General features: G+C 43.3%; 1 protein-coding gene across 4 annotated transcripts in view; it reads right to left on the bottom strand.

The window, feature by feature from the left end:
• Positions 1 to 27,809, bottom strand: part of LOC148020631 (glycoside hydrolase family 2 protein) — a 254,701-nt gene that overhangs the window by 218,073 nt on the left and 8,819 nt on the right. For all 4 annotated transcript variants that reach the window (XM_087698437.1, XM_087698439.1, XM_087698438.1 and 1 more), the window contains exon 3: positions 19,506 to 19,652. In XM_087698437.1, the coding sequence (XP_087554563.1) occupies positions 19,506 to 19,652 (147 nt within the window). The remainder of the gene's footprint in view (positions 1 to 19,505; positions 19,653 to 27,809) is intronic.

The following is a 27,809-nucleotide window of genomic DNA, read 5'->3' as shown; positions in this document are numbered from 1 at the left end:
ACTGCATTCTTTTTTTCATCAATGTGTATAATCTGAAAATGAAACATAGAGAGAGAGAGAGAGAGAGAGTTTGCCCATATCATATGCTTCTCTAACAACTTCGTCCCTGTTAGAAAGTACCTCAATGTTTGATGATTTGTCTGCACTGTGAAGTCAGCCTCTAAAAAATAGTGTTTCCACATAGATAGTACATGAATTACAGCCAAGAGCTCTTTCTTATAGACCTACAAATTCCTCTTTCCACACCATGGAAAACACAACTTTGATAAGCAACTACACAATCATCTTGCATTAAAACAGCCCCGATGTTATTTCCACGTGCATCACACTACACCACAAATGACTTCCCGAGATGATGCAACACAAGCACAAGATTCGAAGTCATTTCACCTTTCAATGTATTAAAAGCTGAAATTTCCATTATTGTCATCTAAAAGGCACATTCTTCTTCAACAAAGCATGCACTAGACAAGCAATTTCAGCAAAGTTTCATACATATTTTCTATAGTACAGACAAAGTCCCATAAAGCTCCGAATCTCATGAACATTCCTAAGATGTGTCCATGAATGAATTGCCTCAACTTTTGTAGGATCCGTACGAATGCCATTAGCCGATACAATGTGCTCCAAAAAGTGAATCTCACTTGAGAAGAATTCGCTTTTCCTGCCATTTATCAACAACTAATGCTTACGCAACTCATTGAATACTATTGCCAAGTGCTTCACATTCTTCAAAAAGACAATCATGTCATCAAAGAAAGTATCCACAAATTCACATAGACTAAAAATCACGGGATGTCAGGGGCAAAAGTTGCTATAAGTTATGTTGCACAAGTACTTGGTGGTATCCGGTGTCAATTGTTGGCCTAGGTCATTCATTTGGCCATGAGTGTCAGTTGGCGACACTAGAGATGTGGCGTTTAATGGTACCTAACACCGATCTAATGGTTAAAGATGGCACAGAGTGACTCAAGAATGGAAGATACCTAGCCAATTTAACTATTGGCTAGTCAGACTATTTTTCTAAGCACCGAAATAATTATTAGATTAATTTTCAGTAATTAATGACTGAAAATTAATATTTAATGATAGATAATGTTGGAAAAGCCATTTGGGAAGGCTGCCACTTGGCAAACTTGCCCATACAAGCTAGTAAAAGGCTAAAGAAGAGGAAAAACGAGATCATTCTTGCGGTAGCAAATGTGGGAGAGCTGTGAGTAGCCATGGCCAACCTATTTTCAGCCATTGCAGCCAGCCATGAGTGAGTTTTGAGGAGGCAATTGCAGATTCGAACCCTCCATAGCTAGGCTATTGCATCCAGGTACAAGAAGGTGACAACTGATTTGGATGTCTCACCTGTAGGCGACAACATTTAATGCTGCTATGGCAGGGCAGCAGCTGCATTTGACTAATTTTCAATCATTCTTCACGATAAAACTCTGAATTTTCTCTCTCTATAGCTTTCTCTCTCATCTCCCAGCCATTTCACAGCCTTGCTCCAAAGGTCTCAGCATTTGGACCCTTGGAGGCTGAGAAATTACAAATTTCTCTACTGTAAACCCTAATTTACAGTAGAAATTAGGGTTTAGCAAAAGCCTCGAGAAGCATGCCAAAAATTGGAAGCTCGAAGACTTGAATTTTTTAGGGCTAAAGATGAATTTCAGCTAAATTCAGGTAGAGGACTAGCCAGCCATTGAATTTGGGGCATTTCTATTGTCTATGAAGTGGGTGAAGACCAATTACGCGCCCGAATCAAGGGGCAAAATAGATTAAAGACTTGCTAGTCACTTTGGATAGCAAGGGAAGTTTGGATTGCAAAGGGGATCGAGAGAATCCCATTATAAATGAACTTCTTCTTCAATAAAGCTAAAGAAATACCAAAAGGGGCGACAATTTTGGGGCCAATCGGGTGTGCACTGTCCAAGATCAATAGGTAAATTTGTATTTTCAGATTTGCATTATTGTTTACTGCTGTAATTAAGTTGTAATCAGGGATTTACCACCCATCCACGGAAGGAAGGGTGGTTTCACTTTCAAGCAGTATAGCTGCCCTGGAAGTGACTGAGAAAAGCAATTAGCATAAATTTTCAGAAATGACATGTGATCTTTATCCAAGTGAGTCATATTCCCAAAATTTTTACTATTACTTTTATCTTTAGTGAAAACCACGTAAACTCAAAGATGATTTTTCATTACTTTGGAAATGGCAAAAGCAAATACAAGAGGAAAGATTCCCCTTTCAATTTTACATCCAAAAGTATGAACTTTGCCTCTATGATAAAGGGTCACAATTTTGTCATGAGTATCAACAACTACATGCATACAATGGTGGCACCAAGGTATCCCAAGGAAGAAATCACATTATACCTCAAAAGTGACACCCTTCTCTCAAGGCCATGGTCCAAAAACATTGTTGTCGGCTTGTTGCCAATCACACAACCTACTTTGTTGTGTCATTACCCTTTCTAACAAATTATAGATTAAAGATGACATTCCTTGTTTTTGTTACAACCAAGCCTTATTATCAACCAGTCATTCTCATCATAACAAGCATCCTTCCACTAACCGAACTCCTTCCTGCAATTTTCCAGCCATTGCTGATTAGCCCAGCCATTGGATCCTCTCAAACAGCCACTACTAGTTGATCAAGAGGCCATTCGAGGCAAGTGATAGTCCCCCTATAGGTAGGTGACAGTAATTTTGCGACACCCACAAGGGCAAGCAACTATATATGGGACTCCTATTGATGGTGAGCAGCAGTCAATTAGCCATTCACAACAAGGCAGCATTAAATTTCAGCCAATTTTGGTGATGAAACTCTTAAATTTCTCTCTTTCCACCTTTCTTTCTATTCTCTCAGCCAATTCACAGCTTCCCTAGAGATCTTAATTCAGTCCCAAGAGGGTGGAATTGAAAATTTTCTACTCTTAAATCTTAATTTGCAGCATAAATTAGAGTTCGCCAGCCACCCTCAAAAGAGTGCTCAAAAATTGGGCCTGGTACTTGAAATTTAGAGCTGAAATTTGGGGATTTCAAAGAATTTCACAACCCAACCAGCCAACATTAAGAGGGGCGAGATTTGGCATGAGGGAGCAATTGAAGACCAAATTCCCAAGCAAACCAAGGGGCAAATTGGTTTGACAACTTGCTAAATCCTATGGACAGCAAGATGCATTGAAGATTGAAGGAGATCAGCTTCAATCTCAGTGTACTTCAACCTTTAGCAATACAAGTTAAAGAAATATTGCAAGGGGCGTCAGTTTTGGGGCCAATCAAGTGTCCACTATCCAAGATGAAGTGGTAACATTTGCATTTTCGGTTTATAGAAATTTTATTGTTGCAGTAATTAGTGCTTAATCAAGTTATTTACCACCCTATTTGAGAAGGAAGGCTAGTTTCACCATGACAATTACTTACACCACCACCAGATCATGCCACCCCAAGGAAGAAAATTCCACATCTCCCAAGGGTAGTACCTTCAAGGTAGAAGCTGTGATGAAGGAATGTGCGGCCACCTCCACTATCTTGACTCCTGCGTTGGAGGTTTCATCCTTCAAGTCAAGCTTCTTGCGGCAATGCTTGGCAATATTCCTTGTCTATTTGCACATGAAACACTCGTTCTCTTCCTTTAGCTTCTTTTTCTCCTCTCAAGCAATCGTCTTCTTGGAAGTATCCACCCCCACTACTTGTAGACTTGCCCTTCTCTTTTGCTTTAGCAGCAATAGATTGGTTGGATTGACCCATCTTCTTGCACTTCTCTTCTCATAGGTAGCAACCAATTCCATGGCCCGCTCCAAAGAATCAGGTCATTGTGCCTTCATATCAACAAAATTGGTGGTATGCAAGCTATGCACAAACTTGGAAATGATCTCGTCCTCAATAAGGAAAAAGAGATACATCAATAAGGATTTGTCAAAGTGAGTGAAGAAAGTGTCAACATCCTCCTCTTGTTTCTACCTAAAGGACTTCCACTCCTTCCATTGTTGCAATTCGTAGTCCAAGAATAGCCAAATGCATTGCAGCCCAAGTGCTCATTACATGTGATTTTAGGTACAACTCCCACCATAGTGCTGCTCTCTAGCTCGAAGACTCTTTTGAACACGAAGAACCTTAAATCCCTCCGTTTGCCACACCAAGACAAGGGCACTATCCAGCTCCTCCACCAAAGTGTAGACAAACTTCCTATCTCACTTGCCATTGAACTTCAAAATGTTTAATTTTTATGTCACTCAATGTGGCCTGAGCCACCATGTGAAGAAGGATGGAGAGTATCAAAAAAGCAAACGCAAGTGAGTGCTCCAAGCTATCTTGTTCCCATCCTCTATGTGAACTTGACAGCGGGAACACCTGAGCAGTTCTAGGCCCCTCAATGCTGGCTAGCAAAGAGTTGCGGCACAATCTTATTGCATAAAACTCTTCGTCCACTCAATGTGAAACCGCTAACTGCTCCAGTTGCCCTAACCTACACCTCATATGCCGCCCCATGTCAATGACCTCCCCTCAAAGCTGGGAGACTATCAAACACGAGGAAGTCATCTGAATTTGGAGAATAGTGAGCTCTTGGTGACACAATACTACCTCCAAGTGTGTCACCTCCGCTATTGCTTGTGATGCCTCCACTTGCATCACTAGATCTATGTACAAAGCGTCGATGGACAGCAGTGTACAGCAGTGCCACGTCAGCAAACTGCGCAGGTGCCATGTGGCAGCCTGCAGTCAAACAGTTTTACTGCACAGTCGGCCAGTTTACTGCAGTCAGCTACATTTAATGCAGTCGACCTGGTGTAGTTATTTCCTATTTTTTGGCTATTGATAGCCGGTTTGTGGCACACTCCAGCATTCATTCATTTCAGATTCTGATCTTGAGATCTGTTGGCTGAGACTGCACTCTTATACAGCATGCCACACTACAGATTTTCTGCGTTTACACTGCCTCCTTTTCTCTCTCTCTCCTCTCTGTGTTCACTCTCTCTAAGTCTATGTCCTACGCTTCCGCATTGCTGCACTCTGACATGGTATCAGAGCGGTGAAGATGGACTGACTGAGAGCTGAACCTATCTGAAGAGGAGATTTCAGCACGACACAAGGCTACGTTTCCAGGATTTGAGGGCGAGCGGGAAGGCTGCGCATCGAACCAAGGCTGAAGTGGGCGTGCGGAAAAGGAGTGTAATCCGTGAATTTATTGCAGGTTATTGCTGTTCGAAGGGAAGGAAGGCTACGTTTGAGGCCTTCCATTGCAGATTTTACTTTTTCATCGCCTCCGGCGGGTGAAGGTTTGGGCAGCGGAGGAACCAGCCCTAGAAGGCTGCGTTTACACAATCAGAGGGGGCTGATTTTGCATTTGTGCAGGTATTGCAGGTTAACATGTCTACAGAGACTAATTTGGAGTTCCGGGCAATAATGGACAAGAAGGTGCCTGTCCTACCAACTCTCCCATCAGATCAAAGGCTTGATGGTGACAATTACCACATCTAGCGGGTGATGATGTTGGCCATTTTAGAGTCTTATCATTTGGCGAAACTGGTGATGGAGGAGATTCATAGGCCCTCGGTGAGGGATGAGTCCAAACTCTCTTTCAATGCTTGTGCGGAGTTGACCAAGGCCCAGTCTTATTGGGACAAACTAAATGCCAAGATTCGATCTTTTCTGTTTCTGTCTTGCACCATAGTCATGATAGCTCACATCGAGTACTGGACAGTGGCTCATGAGATATGGCTGGAGCTCGACCAGATGTACAACTGGATGACCCTAATGAAGAGGGTTTCTTTGGAGGTGCACATGGAGACCTTGTCCGTGAATAAGTCTTCTTCGCTTCGGGAACACATCAACAAGCTTCGGCAACTTCAGATGCAAGTTCAAAATGCGGGGAAGCCTATTTCCTCCGAAGACATGGCGATCACATTATTGTCCCAGTTGCTGCCACGATTCGGTACCTTTTATTCCGCTCTTATTGCTTCAAGGCGGGAGTCGACTCTTCGGTGGAAAGAGTTGGTTCCTACGGTCTTGGACCAAGAGGAACAATTGAAGGAACAGAATGCTTCCAAATCGGAAGCATTGGTTGGTCAAGCCTTCTTCGGTGGAAAGAGTTGGTTCCTATGGTCTTGGACCAAGAGGAACAGTTGAAGGAACAGAATGCTTCCAAATCGGAGGCATTGGTTGGTCAAGCCTCTCAGAAAAAGGGGAAGGACCAAAAGAAGAAGAAGGAGAACAACAAATCCAAGGAGGACAAGGAGAAGGAATCGACTTGCCATATTTGTGGTAAGCCCGGTCATTGGAAGAAGGATTGCCCCAACAAAGACAAGAAGGATACCAAGAAGAAGGACACGAAGGATTTTGGAGCGGTGGCTGCACCCTCATCAGCTGCTTTTCTACACTTGGCAGTCATTGAGGACTCTACCTCGAAGACTTCTAATGCTGCAATGACAGCTCCCCAGGCTCGAGAGTGGATTGTGAACAGTGGTACCTCACGGCACATGACTCCTTCTTCCGATGGTGTTGCCCATTTGCGACTATCGCGTGGGCAGATTCTTATTGGAGATAGCTCTTCTATGTCTATTGCTGCGCAGAGTGAGATGCAGCTTATTCCAGATGGATGTGGTGGTACCCATACTTCCGAGGTATTGCATGTGCCAGGCTTGGGGTATCATTTGCTTTCAGTCCATAAGATTTATACTCTTGGTCTCTTGGTGGAGTTTAACAGTGATACTAATCACATCCTTGACCATGGATCGAGGAAGATTCTCTCTGCAGGGTATGAGGAGGATGACATCTACAAGTTGAAGTCTTCCCTAGCTCTTACCTCTCTTCTTCTTACCTCTCAAACACAATCCGAGCTTTGGCATGCTCGGTTTGGCCACTTGAACTATGAGTACCTTTGGAAGACATTGCGAGGATCGTTTGTCCGAGGTTTGCCGGATATAGTGGTGAGCCATCAGCCGTGTGTCTCCTGCATTCGTGGGAAATTGCATCGGGATGCAATTCCCAACAAAGCTTCGAGGCGGTCTACTTCACCCATGGAGCTTGTATCTACGAATCTTTGTGGCCCGATGAGGACCGAGTCCCTGAAGGGGAGCTTGTACTTCATGTTGATCGTAGATGACTATAGCAAGATGACTTGGGTCTTATTTCTTGACTTTGAAGTCGAAGGCTTTCTCTCACTTCAAGGATTGGCTTCAATTTGAGGAGAACCGTTCTAGCCGGCGACTAAAGACCTTGCGTTCAGACAAGGGAGGAGAATTTATGTCTAATGAGTTTGCTCACTTTTGTGCAAATAGGGGCATTCACCAGGAGTTTGCTAACACCAACACTCCCCAAGAGAATGACATTTTGGAGCGAAAGAACCGAAGTGTGATCGAGATGGCACGCACCATGATGGAGCACCAACAGATACCTCAATTTCTGTGGGCTGAGTCAGTGGCTACCGCAATTCACATCCTTAATCGATCTCCCACTTTTGCCGTTGGCAAGATGATACCTTTTGAGGCTCTTCTAATTCCGAGTCTTCACTTCCACCGGCCACCCCCGAGGGGCTATTGCCGGTGGATGTTCCTGAGTCTTCAACAGATGGAGAGCGACGGGGAGAGGTTCGGCCTCCTCCTCGTTGGGCCCGTGACACACTTCGAGATTCAGGGATTGAGGGGGTTCCTGAGGAGTGGGAACCGAAGGATGGACCGCAGAGGTCATGGCAGAACCAGGCACATTCTTCGGAGCTTGTTTGCCCCATCTATTGTTTGTTGACCTGTGTTACGCAAGATCGTGAGTCCCCCTTCAGTAAAGGAGGCTTTGCAATCTGATCATTGGCGAAAGGCTATGGAAGCCGAGTTGGAGGCTATTGAGAGGAATGGCACTTGGTCTCTTGTGCCTCGTCCCTCTCACAGAAAGATGACTGGTGTCAAGTGGGTCTTCAAGACCAAGTACCTTAGCAATGGTTCTTTGGACAAGCACAAGGCTTGCCTTGTTGCTAAAGGTTTTGCTCAGCGCCCTGGCATGGATTTCCATGATACTTTTGCTCCCACTACTCGTATGGCGACTATTCGAGCTGTTCTTGCCTTGGCTGGCCATAGGAGATGGCCTGTCTATCAGTTGGATGTGAAGTCGGCCTTTCTGAATGGTGACTTACAGGAGGAGATCTATGTTGAGCAGCCTCCTGGCTTTGGATCCTCGAATGGGAAAGTTTACAGGTTGAAGAAGGTCTTGTACGGCCTCAAGCAGACTCCGCGTGCATGGAACAAGAAGATTGACTCGTTTCTTCAGTCGAAGTTGGGATATCGGCGCTCCAAGGCCGATCCGTAGCTTAATGTGCACTTCCGAGGTTGGTCGTGTGTTATTTGTGTTATATGTTGATGATTTGATTTTGACAGGGGATCATGCACAGAAGGTCCGAACGACCAAGATAACTTTACATCAGACATTCGAGATGACCGATTTGGGGCTTCTTCATTTCTTCTTGGGTCACGAGATTTATCAGTCTCATAGGGGGATTTTTATCTCTCACTTTTGCCGTTGGCAAGATGATACCTTTTGAGGCTCTTCTAATTCCGAGTCTTCACTTCCACCGGCCACCCCCGAGGGGCTATTGCCGGTGGATGTTCCTGAGTCTTCAACAGATGGAGAGCGACGGGGAGAGGTTCGGCCTCCTCCTCGTTGGGCCCGTGACACACTTCGAGATTCAGGGATTGAGGGGGTTCCTGAGGAGTGGGAACCGAAGGATGGACCGCAGAGGTCATGGCAGAACCAGGCACATTCTTCGGAGCTTGTTTGCCCCATCTATTGTTTGTTGACCTGTGTTACGCAAGATCGTGAGTCCCCCTTCAGTAAAGGAGGCTTTGCAATCTGATCATTGGCGAAAGGCTATGGAAGCCGAGTTGGAGGCTATTGAGAGGAATGGCACTTGGTCTCTTGTGCCTCGTCCCTCTCACAGAAAGATGACTGGTGTCAAGTGGGTCTTCAAGACCAAGTACCTTAGCAATGGTTCTTTGGACAAGCACAAGGCTTGCCTTGTTGCTAAAGGTTTTGCTCAGCGCCCTGGCATGGATTTCCATGATACTTTTGCTCCCACTACTCGTATGGCGACTATTCGAGCTGTTCTTGCCTTGGCTGGCCATAGGAGATGGCCTGTCTATCAGTTGGATGTGAAGTCGGCCTTTCTGAATGGTGACTTACAGGAGGAGATCTATGTTGAGCAGCCTCCTGGCTTTGGATCCTCGAATGGGAAAGTTTACAGGTTGAAGAAGGTCTTGTACGGCCTCAAGCAGACTCCGCGTGCATGGAACAAGAAGATTGACTCGTTTCTTCAGTCGAAATTGGGATATCGGCGCTCCAAGGCCGATCCGTAGCTTAATGTGCACTTCCGAGGTTGGTCGTGTGTTATTTGTGTTATATGTTGATGATTTGATTTTGACAGGGGATCATGCACAGAAGGTCCGAGCGACCAAGATAACTTTACATCAGACATTCGAGATGACCGATTTGGGGCTTCTTCATTTCTTCTTGGGTCACGAGATTTATCAGTCTCATAGGGGGATTTTCATCTCTCACTTTTGCCGTTGGCAAGATGATACCTTTTGAGGCTCTTCTAATTCCGAGTCTTCACTTCCACCGGCCACCCCCGAGGGGCTATTGCCGGTGGATGTTCCTGAGTCTTCAACAGATGGAGAGCGACGGGGAGAGGTTCGGCCTCCTCCTCGTTGGGCCCGTGACACACTTCGAGATTCAGGGATTGAGGGGGTTCCTGAGGAGTGGGAACCGAAGGATGGACCGCAGAGGTCATGGCAGAACCAGGCACATTCTTCGGAGCTTGTTTGCCCCATCTATTGTTTGTTGACCTGTGTTACGCAAGATCGTGAGTCCCCCTTCAGTAAAGGAGGCTTTGCAATCTGATCATTGGCGAAAGGCTATGGAAGCCGAGTTGGAGGCTATTGAGAGGAATGGCACTTGGTCTCTTGTGCCTCGTCCCTCTCACAGAAAGATGACTGGTGTCAAGTGGGTCTTCAAGACCAAGTACCTTAGCAATGGTTCTTTGGACAAGCACAAGGCTTGCCTTGTTGCTAAAGGTTTTGCTCAACGCCCTGGCATGGATTTCCATGATACTTTTGCTCCCACTACTCGTATGGCGACTATTCGAGCTGTTCTTGCCTTGGCTGGCCATAGGAGATGGCCTGTCTATCAGTTGGATGTGAAGTCGGCCTTTCTGAATGGTGACTTACAGGAGGAGATCTATGTTGAGCAGCCTCCTGGCTTTGGATCCTCGAATGGGAAAGTTTACAGGTTGAAGAAGGTCTTGTACGGCCTCAAGCAGACTCCGCGTGCATGGAACAAGAAGATTGACTCGTTTCTTCAGTCGAAGTTGGGATATCGGCGCTCCAAGGCCGATCCGTAGCTTAATGTGCACTTCCGAGGTTGGTCGTGTGTTATTTGTGTTATATGTTGATGATTTGATTTTGACAGGGGATCATGCACAGAAGGTCCGAGCGACCAAGATAACTTTACATCAGACATTCGAGATGACCGATTTGGGGCTTCTTCATTTCTTCTTGGGTCACGAGATTTATCAGTCTCATAGGGGGATTTTCATCTCTCAGCAAAGGTACATTCACGAGCTCTTGGTGACTTTTGAGATAGAGACTTGTCGGCCCATTACTACTCCTATGGATCCGAATTGGAAGGCCACTTCACACTTAGATTCTCTCGTGATGGATGCTTCATACTACCGTCAGTTGATTGGATCCTTGATTTGGCTTCTCAACACTCGTGTTGATCTTTGTTTTGTTGTGGGTCTTTTTTTGAGGGGGACCTCTGACTTAGGGATTTCTTATGCCGTAGGTACAAATGCTTCAGATCTGGTTCTTGCAGGTTGGAGTGACTCGGATTGGGCTAGCGATGTGGACCACCAACGGTCTACTACAGGCTACTGTTTTACCTTGGGTACAGGTGTTATCTCTTGAAGTAGCAAGAAGCAGCCCACGGTAGCCCTTTCTTCTACTGAAGAGGAGTATCGAGCTGCGTCTTCCACCACATGTGAGGTTGTGTGGCTTCGGAGATTATTGGAGGAGCATGGCTGCCCCCAGACTCGTCCTACTCTTCTGCGCAAGGCTTTGATGACTCATGTGCTAAGTCTATTTATATTCCTTCGAATAAGCATTGTGATCATCCTGAAGACCGAAGGTGAAAATCCTATTCTGCACAAGCTTCTTAATTGTCCCATCATTGTTGCACACCCACTCTCAAGCTTGGGACAAAGAATTCCACGCCCGTTATGGCATCAGTATTATATATTGATTTGAATAGGATTCTCGGCCAATTGTTGTTTTGTAAGCTATTTGATAGGCCCATAATACTACTATAAGCTTATTATCCCACTCATTTGGAGAAGCAAAAACTATTATGATCAATTTGTTGATTACAATTTTGTTCGTTGCTTTTGCTTGGCCATTCACTTCCAAGTAATAAGTCAATGACTTTCAATGAATGACTATAAACATGGAAACAAATTGGTACGTGCATGAAACATGGCATTCTTAGCTAGGGATACAGCACTCTGACTATCACAGCCAAGTACAGGTGTTTTGGTGGGCAGCCCAAAATCCTTGACCAAACGACCAAGCCAAACAGCTTCTTTGGAAGCGATACATCAACAAAGTACTTGATCGTTTTTCTATGGCAGATGCTAAGCCTCTTGGTGTACCTTTACCACCATATCTTAAGCTTAGCAAGATAGATTGCCCAAAAGACAATAAGGCAGCCAGCTCTATGAAGGGTGTTTTTTACGCTTCAACTTGTGGCTCACTCATGTAATGCTATGGTTGCCACTAGACCTAACATTGATCATGCAATGGGAGTTGTAAGCAAGTTTATGTCAAATCTTGGCAAAGCACACTGGGAAGTAGTGAAATGTATCTTACTATACCTTAAGGACACACAAAGAAAATGTATTTGCTATGGAAAGGGTACGTTAGATCTGCAGGGGTATTGTGATACAAACATGGCAGCTGACTTGGATACTTGGAAGTCTACTAGCGAGTACATATTTACCTTGATTGGTGGGACAGTTTCTTAGTGCTCTAGATTGCAAAAGATAGTAGCATTCTCTACCACTGAGGCTAAATATATTTCAACCACTGAATGTATTCAGCTACACCCAAATCCTTCATGGAAAAGGTTGAATTCAGCTATCTTTTCAATGCATTAATCTGGCATTATGCTTACCAGCAATAAGCATATCATCCACATAAAGCACAAGTATAATAAGGCTTCCATCTTCTTAATATATAAGCAGTGATCTGCACTACTTCATTTAAATCCACATGAGAGCAATAAGACATCAATCTTTTTATACCATTGTCTAGGAGCCTGTTTCAAACCATACAAGCTTCTCTTAAGCTTACATACCAAATGCTCCTTTCCTTGTATAACAAAACCTTCGGGCTATTTCATGTATAGCTCTTCTTCCAAATCACCAAGCAGGAATGCAATTCTAACATCCATCTAATCAAGTTCAAGGTCCATAGATGCTACAATGGCAAATAACACTCAAAGAGTGATCATTTTGACAACAAGAAAAAACACTTCCTGAAAATCAATGCCCTCCTTTTGTATATAGCCCTTAGCCACAAGTCAGGCTTTGTATTTGGGTTTTGCCATCCACACATTTGATTTTATAGACCCATTCGTTAGGAATGGCTTTCCTATCCTTAGGCAATGTAACCAAATCCCAAGTATTATTCCGATACAATGGCTTCATTTCTTCCTGCATAGCTAGCTCCCACTTTTTCTTCAATTCACATGATAGAGCCTCTTTATACGTAAGAGGCTCACATTCATCTATGAGAAAAATGCAATCCAAAGAAGGATCAAATTTTTGTATAGGTCTTCTGACGTGTGTAGAGCTTCTTACCCAATGATCTGTGTTATCAAGTAAGGGATCTACATCCAAGGGAATGTCAATGACCTCATTGTTGGGTGCTGAATTGCATGTTCAAGTTGCTGTAATACAATTTCAAGCTGCAGTAATTCATTCTCAGCATGCTAATTTTGGTGCTCTAGCTGATTTTCAGCATCCCCTTACTGCCCATTTCGATCTGGCTCAATAATGATACGCTGATTGTCATAATCAGCATCAAAAGGAGCTGAATTTTCAATGGCTGATGGCTGTTCAAGTGACTGATCATCCTGAAATTTAACTTTCTTTTTGTCTAAGTCATTAGATGTGACATTTTTCAGCAGCTTTGACTCATTAAACTGCGTCACACCTTTTTTATGCTTGGAACCCAAACTCTGTAGCCCATTTCACCCTCATCTCCATAACCCATTAAGATGCCTCTATGAGATTTCATGTCAAGTTTAGTTCTGCTATCAATAGGTACGTGTACATAGCATTCGCAGCCAAAGACTCTGAAGTGGTCATATGAAGCAAGTTTGCTAGACCAAACCTCTTGAGGAATGCCAGTTTCAAGTGCACAATGTGGAGATCGGTTGCAAATATGTACCGCGGTTTTTAAGTGCCTCTCCCAACAACAATTACATTCACCGAATCTTCTCACAACATACAATTCATTCGCCGAATCTTCTCACAACGTACAATTCATTCGCTTAGCCACACCATTAGATGACGGATTGTAAGGAGCAATAAGCTCCCTTTTAACCCCATTTGTATCATGGCAACGACGGAAAAAGATGCGTGTGGCCACCCTCTTCAGGGGGGAAAGGAAAGAGTCTCTCTCTCTCTTTCTCTCTCTCTTTTTCCCTCTTCTTCTTCTTCCCTTCTTCTTCTCCTTCTCTTCTTCTCTCCTCTCTCTCTCCCTCTCTCTTACTCTTCTTCTCCCTCTCTCTCCCTCTCTTCTTCTTCTTCTCCTCCTCTTCTTCTCCTCTCTCTCTCTCTCCCTCTTCTTCTTCTTCTTCTTCTTCTTCTTCTTCTTCTCTCTCTCTCTCTCTCTTTCACTGGACTAACAAATGCATAAAACCTTTTAGAAGCATTCAATGCCTCACTTTTATACTTAAGCAAGTAAATCCATAGTTTTCTAGAACGGTCATCAATAAAAGACACAAAATACGAGAATCACTATGGTTTTTTATTGGCATGGTGCATACATCAGAATGGACTAAAACCAAGATACAAGCCTTCCTAGAGGCTCCATAAGAGTATGGACTCTTTACATGTTTACCCAGAACACAATCATCACAAAAGTCAAGCTTTGAGTTTTTCACATCAACTCTTCCAAGTGAAGAAAGTGCTTGCAAACCCTTTTGGCTCATATATCCAAGATGCTTGTGCCATAACTCTATATGTGACTGCACTTCACAAACTGCAATAAACTTTCCAGGAAGTGCCTTGCAGTAGAGATAATATAGAGTGACTAGCATAGACCCTTTTTGTATCTTTCACATTCCACCACCAAAAGTCATCAAGTAACCTTTGATGTCTAGCTGCCCAACAGAAAGCAAACTCTTCTTGATGCCAGCTACATACCTAGATCATGAAGCATCAATTCCTGATCATTTTCAAGGGCCAAGTGTATGGTGCCCATTCCTTCAATATCACATGCATGATTGTCACCAAGGTAGACTTTTCCAAGGTTACCTTCTGCATAGAAAGAAAAACACTCCAAAGATGGAGTTATATGAAATGAAGCACCACTATCAATAATCCACAATTGTGACAAACCATCATGAGCCGACAACGAAGCATCTATCACATCCATTTTAGTGATATATATGTCCTCCACTGTCATAGCATGTGAATCTGAAAATGCAACCAGCAAATCAACATCTTTATCCTCTTCTATCTCCTCAATAACAACACTAGATACCACATTTTCTTTTTATGTCTCTTTAGAGATAGAGTTGCCATCCTTTTCATTCTTTTTACTTTTTGCATTAGCTTGCTTCTTGCATTCTTATTTCCTCTTAAAGTACCTACAATTGGGCTTTTTATGCCCTTTCCGACCACATTGATAACAAGTTACATCTTGCTGTTTTTCCTTGGCTTTGCTGTGTTTTTTGTTCTTATTTGCAACATTAGGTCTTTTTTCAGTTCTTCCTCTTACATTATAGGCTAATCCACTGTTTTCTCCACTTGTCTTGTATCTAATCTCTTCATTGAGAATAGAACCACACACACAATCAAATTTCAAGTGGGGTTATTGCTCAATGACACAACCAATGCTTCCCATGAATCTGATAAGATCATGAGCAAGAAGATAGCCCTCAATTTAGGATCGAAAGCTAGCAAGCTTGCATCCTGTAACTTACTCAAAATACCAGTGAAAGCATTCGAATGCTCTAAGGTAGGCTTAGACTCATCAAGCTTCAAGTTGACCAACTTTCGTATACATGTACCTGATTGACAAGAGTTGTATTCTCATAAGTAGCCTTAAGTTTCTCCCAAACTACATAGATAGTATCAAGCCCCTTTATATCAACCAAGATATCATCTGTAACTGCCATTTTAATGTAAGTAATGGCGTTTTTACTCATTTTAGCCCAATCCTCATCTAACAAAACAACAGGCTTATGTTCTACTAAAGCATCATCACAATCCTTTAGAAAGAGTAAACCTTGCATACAATCTTTCCAAAGATCAAAACCATTGCCATCAAATTTACGAATCTCCAAGAGATTCTTTGTGTCAAATGTAGATGCACTGCCATCCATCTTTAAACAACTGCAATAAAGGGCTGAATGCTTTCAACCAATAACAAGGTTGTTGAATGTAATAGCAAATACACACTCTTGTACTTCCATGGTGTCCAAGAAGCAAATGTTTAGCTGCAATTTCGGTCTCAGGTACTGATTACAGCATATACACGGATCAAATCTGATACATTTGCATTAATGACAGCTCCCACTTCAGTAATGCATCACCATCATTCCCAAATGCAATAATCCAAATGCTGTATTTACCACTGTTTCACTGCATAATGAGCATTCAGCAATACATATACCAAGAGAAGCTGCCCTTTTACAAATGTTGCATCCAAAGCTCAAAATTCTCCCACTCAGCAATGAATCTGCTGCAAATTTTACTATCCAACCTCAAATCAATTCAAAACACATCACTAATGTGAAAAGCCCCAAAATCTTTGCGGTAAAACTGTCCCAATTGCATCAATTCATGTTCCCGAGCATCAAATGTGGGCGAATGTTGCAGAAATTTTATGAATTCTGCAAAAGCCCCAATTTTGGAATCCAAGAGTGCACAAATTCAAAAGGAATTGGCTCAACCAAGCAAAAATTTCACTTGCACCTGAAAAACCCCAAAATTTCCAAGAAAAATCAACTAGTACACACTACGAGGGGGGTTCTATAGTCACAATCACAAGAAAAGATAGCCAGGAAGTGGATGAAAAGAAATCAAGATTCCCAAAGAGCTAAGCTTGAAGCCCATCAACAACAAAATGTCACAAAACCAGAACAAGAAAAGAGAATGGCTTCTATAAAAGGTGGCAAAAAGAAAAGCATCACCAAGAAGGGAATAGGGAAGGAAAAGACTGCATCCAAAGAAGGTGAAGCTATGGAAAGAACTAAACAAGAGTCCAAAATAGAGGAGGAGAGAAGAAAAAAAAGGCAACAAGAGGAAGACGAGTAGCTTAGATGGAAAGAAATGGAAGATGTAGCCTTATCCATCAAGAGATTGGTGGAAAACCGAGTAGAGTCAAAGAATTAGCGCTCATAGAACCTAACCTCAAAACTCCAATAGAAGTAGGAACCAAAGGCTTGGGTGAAATAGATACATTAATGCATCCACCAATAATTGACAAGGGACTGCCAAATTGAAAGAAGTCATCTAGCTTTGGAGAATAGAGAGCTCTTAGCGAACTCATACAACCTCCAAGCATGTCACCTTCGCCATTGCTCGTGTTGCCTCCACTTGCATCACAAGGTCTCTATACAATGCATCTTTGTACAAACCATCCGTGGTCAAAAAGAAAAAAACCCCTCCAATCTAGTGTGGAGAAGAAGCAAAATTTGTGAAATCCTCTGATCTAATCACTACTCACCCATTGTCGAAATTTGGCATTGATATCACAATCCTGATTCATAACTCAATAGAAGATGAGAGAACCCACGAAAGGCAAAAGAGATTCTCAAATCTTACTTACAACAGTTGAAAGGGATTTGTACAAGTATCGGCTCTGAGAACCAAAGCATGAACCAACACTTCGAATCCCCAAAGTCACCTAACTGTCCTATTTGGGACAGTTCTTCACTCCATCTTGATCTGCCTCAAAGAGTCTTCACCTTGATCAAGGCACAAACACTCCAGCTCACCACAATCTCACATTCTCTCCAACACGCAGCAAGACTCGCTCTGCTTCTTCTCGCAACTCCGCACAAACAAAGTGAGAAGAGGGTGAGATGTTGAACCGTGATCCACCACCACAATGCTCTAACAATTCGCCAACAGCCCCGTTTTGTCTATTTGATCATACATATAGCTCACTAGTTCAATTTCAATTGCAATCAGCCAACACTTTTGTTTGGTCATCATTTCAATGATTAAATCAGGCAATTCAATAAAATGCCACATCAGTAACATTCTTCAATGTTTTGCTTAAGGAAAAACATCGCCTCAGCCAAGCGCAACTAATGACAACCTGCTGCCCACAATCAACAAGACAACCTCCTGCTCACAATCTGCTGCACACCATCTTCAAGTCACACCACAACCTGTCTTGCCTTCCATGCATCTGGTCCTACCACATCATCCACCCTTGCCTGTCCCAAGCGTACGAGCACGTGTACATGGGTCATGCCTAAGTGCATTACACGATTCCTCTGCTTTTGAGCAAGGTCACCATCCATCCCACATGTTCCATCCCATCCCCTACCATCTTCTCCGGTAGTTCCCTTGAACCCCTATCCCTTTCAAAGTGGGATAAATATCAATGGTGCAACTATGGCTGTTCTATCAATTTCAAAGGAAGATTCCCAAGATTCTAAGGAGCTTTTCCAAGGTTTTCCATCCTTACAAGGCCTTTACATGCAATTGGCACTTTCCCACTTCTCTGAATCTCCCTTCCTTGCTACTAGCAATACCCATCCCATGCCCCTTGGCTCTCTAATGTTCATTTTTGGTGGAAGCGCTTTGCTCCCTGTTTATAAAGCCAACTTTCTGCTTCTCATTGCAATCACTTCCTCCTCTTCCTGCTGTGGCACTCATTATCCTCCATCCATCATCATGTTCTCTCTCATCTCCTCAGTCAGATGTCTCTTCTGTGTTCTGCAGTCCGGCGCCCTCACTGATATGGCACAGACCAAACATTCAGGGGCATGTATTAACCCATCTATGCATTCAGACAGATCAGAGTTTTGTCTCCATCTTTTCCTGCATTCTTCTTCTATCTCAGTGTTTCTTTCTTGCTTCCATACGGCACACTCACAAGGACAAAAAAACATGAGGTTCCTTATCTCCTGCAAGCAAGAGGTATCACTTCAGGATTAAGACTGGCCATTGAAGCATTGCCCCCTCCAACATGCATGAGGGACTATAAGATGCCATTTTTTATAGATCTTTTGAAGAATTTGGTAGAAACTCTACCCTTCATATATATTTTGGAAACTTGGTAGCTTATCTATCCTTGCGTTGATAAGCTAATGTTGAACTGAAACAAAAGATCAATATTTCTTACTCAAAGACCAATATACTCATGTTTCAACCTAAGAGGCCAGCCAATCATTTCAACTCAATAAGAGGCCTGCCAAACATATGTGCAGCAAGTTCCTTAAAAACCATAAAAGCGAAATGTGCTGCAAGATACTCTCACATTATGGAACTGCGAGACTTTGATTGGAAGTCAATTTCCTCTTTCATACCTTTAAAAATGTAAAGCATCACTCAGTCTGTTGGATGATTATTTATATGCATGTGAGCTGATGTATGTTAGCATTTGTACATCTTTCATGATCTATGAGAGAGAGTCACCAAGAAGTACTTTCTCTTTCTCTCATCTTTATTGTAGCTAAGCTCAGTCCTAAGAGCTTGTGTTGAGCAAAGATAGATTTCCTTCATGGGACTTGTGTTGAGCAAAAACATGTTTTCCATCTTCAATTCTCTATTTTCTCCTATTCTTCCATAAGTCTATGACTATAATCATTTCCAAGTATTTGTGTCTCAAGTCATCAAAGTTTGTGCCCAGTTTTATTATGCTTGTGCACATTTCATTCTCTATCACCTTCGCATGAGAACAGCTAAAGCTAAGAGCATAGCCAATACGCATTGCTCTGCCCTCTATCCTAGCATATCACACTAGATTCATGATCAACATGTAATGCTTGCTTTCATGTGACAAGAACCATTATTTGATAGGCCCTGAACACTCCTCACAGTGCATAACATGGTCATTTTACTGGCTCACAGAACTTTTTGATTCTGTAAGTTAAAAGCCCAATGCATGCTAGATCAGAATAGAGTGCAGACACCTTACCAGGGTGTTAAAACTCTATAGCTATCAGGCAAAAGTACATTATGAAAGTGGATTAAATACAGGAAACATGAACAGCAATTTTACCTTGCCACTTAGGAGTGACGATAAATTTTTTCCGATAGCAGCCAGTTGGGTTCTCACTAGGAACATGTGGTGGATCCAAAGGAAAAGGATAGACAATGTTTGTGTAGATTGGGCGATCATAACCATGCATCTGCCAATTTGAAGGAACTGCCAAAGCACAACTAGAACAAATCAGACCAACACAAAGATTTTTAAAGTCTGTAGTTGATGTCCCTCTAAACCTCATTATCCAAGCACAAACGTGTACTGATAACTAGACAAAATAGCTCCACTGTCATATGTCAGGTCACATATACTACAATCAAATTATCTGCTCGCCCATAAAAGCCCAAATCTTGATACCACGAAAGAAGACAATCTCAAAACCATGGTTCAAAAATTAACACTAGCTCCATGAACATACATAACCAAAAACTATGTAGATCTAGTTTGCAACCTTGTCATATACTTGTTGAGATTGACAAAACAAGACAAAAAAAAAAGGAAAAAGCATTGGGCATTGTGGAGATATGCTAGGGTTTGCAAAAGAAAACACTGAGTACATGAACACAATAAAAACACCCAAAACTCAAACACAAACACAAAAACACAAAAACACAAAACACAATAAACAAGATAATTGAATGAATGATAATGAATGACAGTGTACAAAATGTTTAATGGCAGATGACAGCTAATCACCTGCAGCAATGTGGAGCTAGGCGACAACTGGAAGAGGAGGATCCGATAAAGGGCAGCCTGATTTGCTGCAAAACCCAGGCTGAAACACGTATCTGATGGCTTCAGCAAGCTGGGGCAGCAAATGCAGACTGCATGGCACCTTAGCAGAATTTGGTGATGAAGACGATCAGCAACTGAGGCAACACACAAGCTGTGAAGACATCCAGGAAGTAGGCAACAGCTAGGGATGGCCACTACAAGAGCTATAGCCTAGAGGAGGTGCTTGATGAATGGAGAGCACCAACTAATGGAGGAACCAGGGTGATCTGCAAAACAAGGGATGAGCCGAGTGGCTGGGCAGCCTCCTATTTATAGATATGAATCCTCCCAAAATTAGGAATTTAGCTTATGGGACACAAAAACTTTGGTAATCAGTGAGCTTTAGGGCTGCTTTAAATAGCCAATGAAGATTTAATGTGCCATGCATCTTTTTAGCTTAACACCCCCTCTTAAGCCCAAAACTGGAACAAGAAGGAGGCTGCAAGAGTACCTCACCCCATCTTTTCCCCTGAGACATCCCACCCCAAAGCTAACCAAGGTCTCCACACACACACACACACACACAGAGGGCGTTGCTCAATGGGTGCACATCAGCTGCCCAAGAACCTGATAAGACTACAAAGGCAATGGTTATCTTATCTTGGGATTCCAAAGGGCTATCCTCGAGATGGCCAAGGCTGTGAAGAAATACCCTAACACAGAAACACAAATAGCACAATACGACAAAGCACAGACTAATAGAACACAGTTAGGGTTAGGGTAACTCAGAGACAATGAACACAAACAATGAATAAAGTGATATAACTACTGAATATACAATGCTCATGCAGCAAACACACTATGCAATGAAAAAATAGTCCCTTGAACTCTTGTATCTCAAGGAACAAACACGGGTAATGAGATGGAGAGTGTGTCGTACTCTAAACGGATCCCAAATTGCAGCAAGGCAACATCCGAATGTTGAACACTAGCAAAAGTAGCCAAGGAAGGCTAAATCTGATGTAAACGGCAATGTAGGAGAGAGAATGACTAAAAACGCAAGTGAGAAGAGAGAAAACAATGAATGCAGCTGGGAAGAGAGAGAAAACAGCAGTGACAAGTTGAGGAGAGAGAAAACACCAGAACAACAGGCTGAGATGATGGCAACAGCTCAAGGAGAGAGAAAATCTGCAGGGCGGCAGCTAGGGCATGCAAAACGCAGCAACATGCTGATGTGGCAGGCTATACAATAGCTAGATGACGAATAACAGCAATTGCCTAGCTAGAAACAATAGCAAATTGATGATGGAGGGCTGGAAACAAGCGCCAAATGAGTGAAGATTGCAATGGACAGCTTGGACTCCAATGTCCTCCGCAAACGGGATATGGGCAACGAACTTGAAACATGCAAAAACGAGATTAGGGCTGAATGGAAGGCAGCATACCTATTTATAGAAAGTTTGGGCCCTCCCAAGTGGGTTTGTGCTTATGGGATACAAACACTCTCTAGGAATGCATTTCTTTTTAAATAAACAGAGTTTCTTCCTTAATTAAGCATGTTTTGGGGCTATTTAAGTGAAGCTAATGCATGTTTAGCTCAACAAAGGCATTAGACAAAGGGCACTCATCTAATATCCAATGACCTACCAAGACTTGCAAAGGCAATGCTAAACCACTTTGAACTTTTTTTGGGGGGGGGAGTAAATGTGCCCATGGGGGGGAAGAAGAGAAATGGTCAAATCTAACATCATAAAACAAACAATATCCCAACCACCCATCCAAGGTGTCGATTAGGAGAGCTGCCATGTGTTATGCTACGAATATGGTGGATCCTAGAGTCGACCACTCTAAAAGACCAAAAATGGATAAATGCGCACAGATGCATGTTGACATGAACAGAATGCCAATGTATAGGGTAATGCAAAGGGAGATACAAGATGTCATGCTCATGCAATATGCTATGCAACGGTGCCACTGGGACAGTGCCCTCGCACGGGAAGTGTTCACTTGTCCAAGTGTCCTTTTACAATCAGGTCATCCTGATAGTGCGGATGAAGTTACAAATGCCCATAATACAATACAAAAGAATAAGTGAATGTAATGTCTAAAAAACTGTAAGCATCATCACTGTCACAATCAAGAGTAGGAGCCGCCTCCTCTCAAACTGGAAGGGAAAGCAAGAGGGAAGCACCCTCTCCCCATCAAGCTGAAGAAGTAGGGGAGGTTATACCCAAGCCGATCTTGGGTAGCAGGTACTGAAGAACCGGCCGGTTGACCGCTTTGGTCAAGATATCTACAAAGTTATCTGATGAAGGCACAAACTCTAGGCGAATAGTGCCTAGCTCAACCTGCTCTCTGGAAAAGTAAAAATAGACTCCCACATGCCGTGTCCGTGGTGTGATGATCGGATTGCCCGCAAGGGCAATGGCACTCTGGTTGTCGCAGTAGACAACTGTGGGAGAGTCACATGGAAAATGAAGCGCTGCCAGTAAACTCCTCAGATAGATGGCCTCGATGGTGCCATCAAAGATAGCCCGGTACTCAGCCTCAGCCGTGGAAGCCGCCACCATCTCTTGCTTACGGCTAGACCAAGAGATGGGAGCCATGCCCAAGGTAAAGAGGTAGCCGCCATGGGAACGTCGGGTGTCAGGATCTCCTGCCCAATCAGAATCAGTATACCCCTGCAAACATAAACCAGAACCATATGTAAAGCCATAAGAAAAAGTACACCGCAAATAACGCAACACACGAAGGCATACAATCCAATGTGACATCCTAGGTGTTGTGAAATACTAACTGAGTATGCTAACTGAGTAAGCTAAATCTGGCCTAGTGTGAATTAACCAAAGAAGTTTTCCTACAACAAAACGATAGGTATGTGCATCGAAGGGCTGTCCTAGGGTATCCTACGACAAGTGGACAATAGAATCAATAGACATGGCCGTTGGCCGTGTCTGATCCGAAGTGTACTGTTCCACAAGCTGAAGTGCGTACTTCTGCTGTGACACAAAAATACATCCTCCAGAACGAACTACCTCCATCCCCAAAAAATAAGACAACAAACCAAGGTCTGTCATTTCAAATGTAGCTTTAAGCTTAGCCTTAATTTCCACTATGGCAGCACAATCTGACTTATGCTTGAGGAAGTATACCCACATGTATCAAGAATGATCATCCACTATCAAAAAGAAGTACAACGCGCCGTTCAAAGCAGCAGTGGATGTCGGCCCACAAAGATCAATGTGAATCAGTCTAAGAGGATCCTCAGCTCTATGTGTAGACTGCTGAGGAAACGGGGTACGGTGCTGCTTCCTTAGCTGACGGGCTTTACAGACATCTCGAGCTAGCTTCATGCGTGGAAGGACCTCAACCAGCTCATGGCATGACAACTCATACAGTGAGTCATAACCAAGATGCCTGCAGGAGAGAAAGACTAAAAATGGAACCTGCAGGAGAGAGAAAGACTGAAAACGCAAGCAGTACAGCTTGCAGGAGAGAGAAATACTAAAAACGGAGCCTACAAGAGAGAGAAAGACTGAAAACGCAAGCAGTACAGCCTGCAGGAGAGAAATACTGCAGCGACTACAGACAGGAGAGAGAAAACTGTCAAGGCGACAGCTGGAGCGAGTTTGCTGGCGTGGCAGGCTGTATGACAGCAATGCAGATGAACAGCAATCAGTCGCCTAGCAGAAACAGCAACAATCAACGTGTGGAGGGCTGGAAACAGGCGCCAAACTATAGGGAATAGTGATGGACAGCAAGGGCTGAGATGTCCTCCGTGACCGGGGTGTGGGCAACAAGCTGGTAACACGTAAAACCTACAAAAACGAGATTGTAAAAGAGTGGAGGGCTAGCTACCAGTTTATAGAAAATTAGGGTTCTAGATCCTCTCCCACTTAACTTTCTCGATCCGCTTCCCGTTTTAGGGTTTCGGCTAAAATAAGCCTAAAATAAGCATGTTTTGGGCTGTTTAAGTAGCTAAGTGCATTTCTTAGCACAACAGCAACATCAAGTCGTCAGCGTTTTGCACAAAACACGGTCTACTGGGTAGTGGCGCCTATCTGTTGGCCAGGCAAATGCCTTCTACAGTCAAATGCAACCTTCCTAGAGTAAGCAACAGCATTCAAATCTGCAATTTGGTGTTTCTGCATCCTTCATAAGCAATCAACAGTATTTCTCCCTCAGGCGGACCTTCATTATTTAGACCTTTGCATCCTCTAGCTGATTCCTCCTATTCCGGGGCTGTCCATAGCCAAATGCAACTTTTTGTAGATGCTTGCAAGTATATACAAAGATGTCTTATCACCAATAATTTGCTGACTCAGAGGATGAGGTCTCTATTCCTTCCTCTGAGAGACAAGAGATTTTCGTGCTAGTTCACACGAGACAAACGGAGGTCACCTAGACCATTTATTCGGGAACCCTCTCCTCCCCATTCTCTCCATGTTTCACACAAGGCCTCTTCTACTAGCCTTGATATACCTTCCATGGCACTCTCTATACAAGTGCCTGTAGTCCATTCTTTGCCCAAAGAAGACCAACTTGATGGTTCCAACTACCCATTTGTTCATGTAAAGTGGAGTGTATCCTTGCTACCTTCAATCTTTGGGACTTTTTTACCCACCCTATTCCCTATCAAGTGGAGAATCCCACTATTGGATCATCGATCCATCATGCGGCCTTCTGGGATCTGCTCAACTCTAGAGCCCGATCTTTCCTCTTTTTGAGCCTATAGGATTCTGTAGTAGTGTATGTATGCAGGTTGCAAAAAGCCATCGAAGTGTGGACAAAGCTTGCTTCTTTGTACCATCAAAAGACATTTGCCCAACGGATTACTCTCGAGAAGAAATTATGGATGCTCGCTCTTGATGATTATCATTCCATGAAGGATCATATCAATGGGTTGGAGAACATGAGAAATGAGCTTGCGTCCCTTGGTAGGATGATCTCTTCAGAGGATATGGCTATGATTCTTTTGACTCGGCTACCATCTCCCCAGTTTGATTTCTTCTACACCAGCCTCCTTATATCGTGGATCCGTGAGAAGCTTCTAAGGGTGGGGCTTGCCCCGCTTATTTTGGAGCATGACGAGCATGCCAAAGAGGTAGCCAGTGGATCCACCTCCACAAAGCTTTTGTTGCAAGATCGAGAAGGGAGAAGAAAAAGAAAGAAAAGCCAAAGACTAAAAGACAGGAGAGTTCTTTAGGCTCTTAACTCTGACTCGGAGAAGCCTAAATGTCCATACTATGGGAAGAAGACCCATCTAGAGGAGAAATGTTGGAAGAAGTACCCTTACCTGCATCCGAGAGTGAAGGATGGAGCTAAAATGTCCGAACCTTCTACCTCTACTCCAGTGGTTATCCATGAGTCAACATTCATTTATATCATTGACTTGGAGAAGCCTTCTTCAGTGATTGTCTCATCTTCCGAGAGGCCTGGTTGATAGTAGAGCTTCTAATCATATGACTCCACAAGGTGATTTGTTGCAGCATCTATGCCCTTCTGAGGGTTCAATCACTATTGGTGACATTGTATCGGTGCCTATTAGTGTGGTGTTGGCACCTTGCCTTTGTTTCCTGACCATGCATCGAGCTCCCTTTCACAGACCCTTTATGTTCCGAACTTCGGCTTTCCACTCCTCTCAATTTGTGCTCTTACTAGGCTTGGTACCCAGGTTGTCTTCACTGAGCAAGCCATTTGTATTGAGGATTCTTCTACAGGGGCTGTTATCATGACTAGTTGGCAGGAGAGTGGGCTTTATAGGCTCCATTCCCCTTCTCTTCTACAAGGTTCTCCGAGGCAGTTATCTATTGCTACATCCGTTCCCACTTGTGCATCATCTTTTCCACACATTCCTTCCTACCCCCCACCTTCTCCTCCAATGGTTCCCTCATACCCCCCATCCCCTTTAAAGGGGGATAATCTCGGTGATGCAACTATAAATTTCCTAGCCCCTAGTGTTTCAAAGGGGGTTTCCCAAGATCATGAGGAGCTTCTTCATCGACAATCTTCATCAACGAACTTCAGCGACATTGACATTCCTCTTGCCATCCCAGGATCCGTTTCTTCCTTGGCTTTCTGCCACATCTAAGATTTGAGAGGGGTGGACTTTGATACCATATGGAGATATGCTAGGGTTTGCAAAAGAAAACACTAAGTGTGCAACCACAACTAAACCACCAAGAGCTCAAACACAACGCAGAAACACAAAACATAAGAAAGAAGATAACTGAATGAATGAAAATGAATGAAAGTATACAAAGTGCTCAATGGCAAAGCTGTCCAACAACCGATGGCTCTCGTGGGAGTGGAAATGAAGGCTAAAATCTGGAACCAAAAGACAGTAGTGTAGAGTGTTGGAACTAGTAATGCAGTAATGTACCGCATAAAGAAAACGGCGTCTGACCACCTACAACAATCTAGAGCTAGACAACAACTCAAAGAGGAGGATTTGATGCACGGTACCCTGATTAGCTATGCAGAATGCAGGCCAAAACAAGTGTTTAACGACATCAATAGGCTAGGGCAGCAAACACAGACTACAGGCCACTTCTAGAATGAAGTTGAGAGCTGGTAGATGAAGTTGAGGGGATGAAGACAATCACCAACTGGAGCAAATCACAAGCTATGAAGACCTCCAAGATGTAGGCAACAACTAAGGATGGCCACTATAGGAGTTGGAGGAGGCGCCTAATGAATGGAGAGCACCAGCGAATGGAGGAATTGGGGTGATTCGCAAAACAAGGGATGAAGGGAGTGGCTAGGCAGCCTCCTATTTATAGATGTGGATCCTCCCAAAATTAGGGTTTTGGCTTATGGGACACAGTAAATTTAGTAATCACGAAGTTTTGGGGCTAATTTAAAGAGCTAGTGAAGATTTAATGTGTAATGCACCTTTTCTAGCTTAATAAGTGTGGTTACCAATCCTTCCAAGGTAGCTACATGAAAAATATAGTGCTACAACAGTCCAACATTGATTTGTCATCTCCACCCTGTCAAGGTTGTGCCCATAGCCTTGCAATTGAGAAAACCGAAGTGGAGGGAGTCCGTGAGGCCAATCAGATGGGAAGTCAGGAGCTCAATGTCTTCTTCTCCTCCATTATTCTTCTCTATTTCTCACAGTCCACACACACAAAAATGGTATCCTTAAAAGATAGATACCCCAAACTTAAAGACACTTTACATACGGTTGTACTTTAGATACATACAACCATAGGATATGACATATTTATCAACACTCCCCCTCAAGCTCAGAATGAGCTTGCACACATAAGACTCCAAGTGCACTCCTGAAGTACTCAAACTTATCTTTACCTAATGCTTTGGTAAAGATATCAGCAACTTGGTCATTTGTTTTCACATGGACCAAGTCAATCTCTCCATCAATGACTTTTTCTCTAATGAAATGATAGTGCACTTCTATGTGTTTTGTTCTTACATGGTAGACTAGGTTCTTTGCCAACATAATGCTACTAACATTGTCACAATACATAATGACTCCACCATCAATCTCTATCCCAATGTTATATAAGATCAATCTCAGCCATGTCTGCTCACATGCTGCCAATGCAATGCCTCTATACTCTGCTTCAGTGCTTGATAAAG

The sequence above is a fragment of the Lygodium microphyllum genome, chromosome 18 (genome assembly GCF_053477565.2).
Source record: "Lygodium microphyllum isolate KBCC chromosome 18, Lygodium_microphyllum_v1.1.10, whole genome shotgun sequence".
Taxonomy (NCBI): domain Eukaryota; kingdom Viridiplantae; phylum Streptophyta; class Polypodiopsida; order Schizaeales; family Lygodiaceae; genus Lygodium; species Lygodium microphyllum.
The sequence above is the reverse complement of the archived record's forward strand: the minus strand, read 5'-3'. Positions and strand labels throughout refer to the sequence as shown.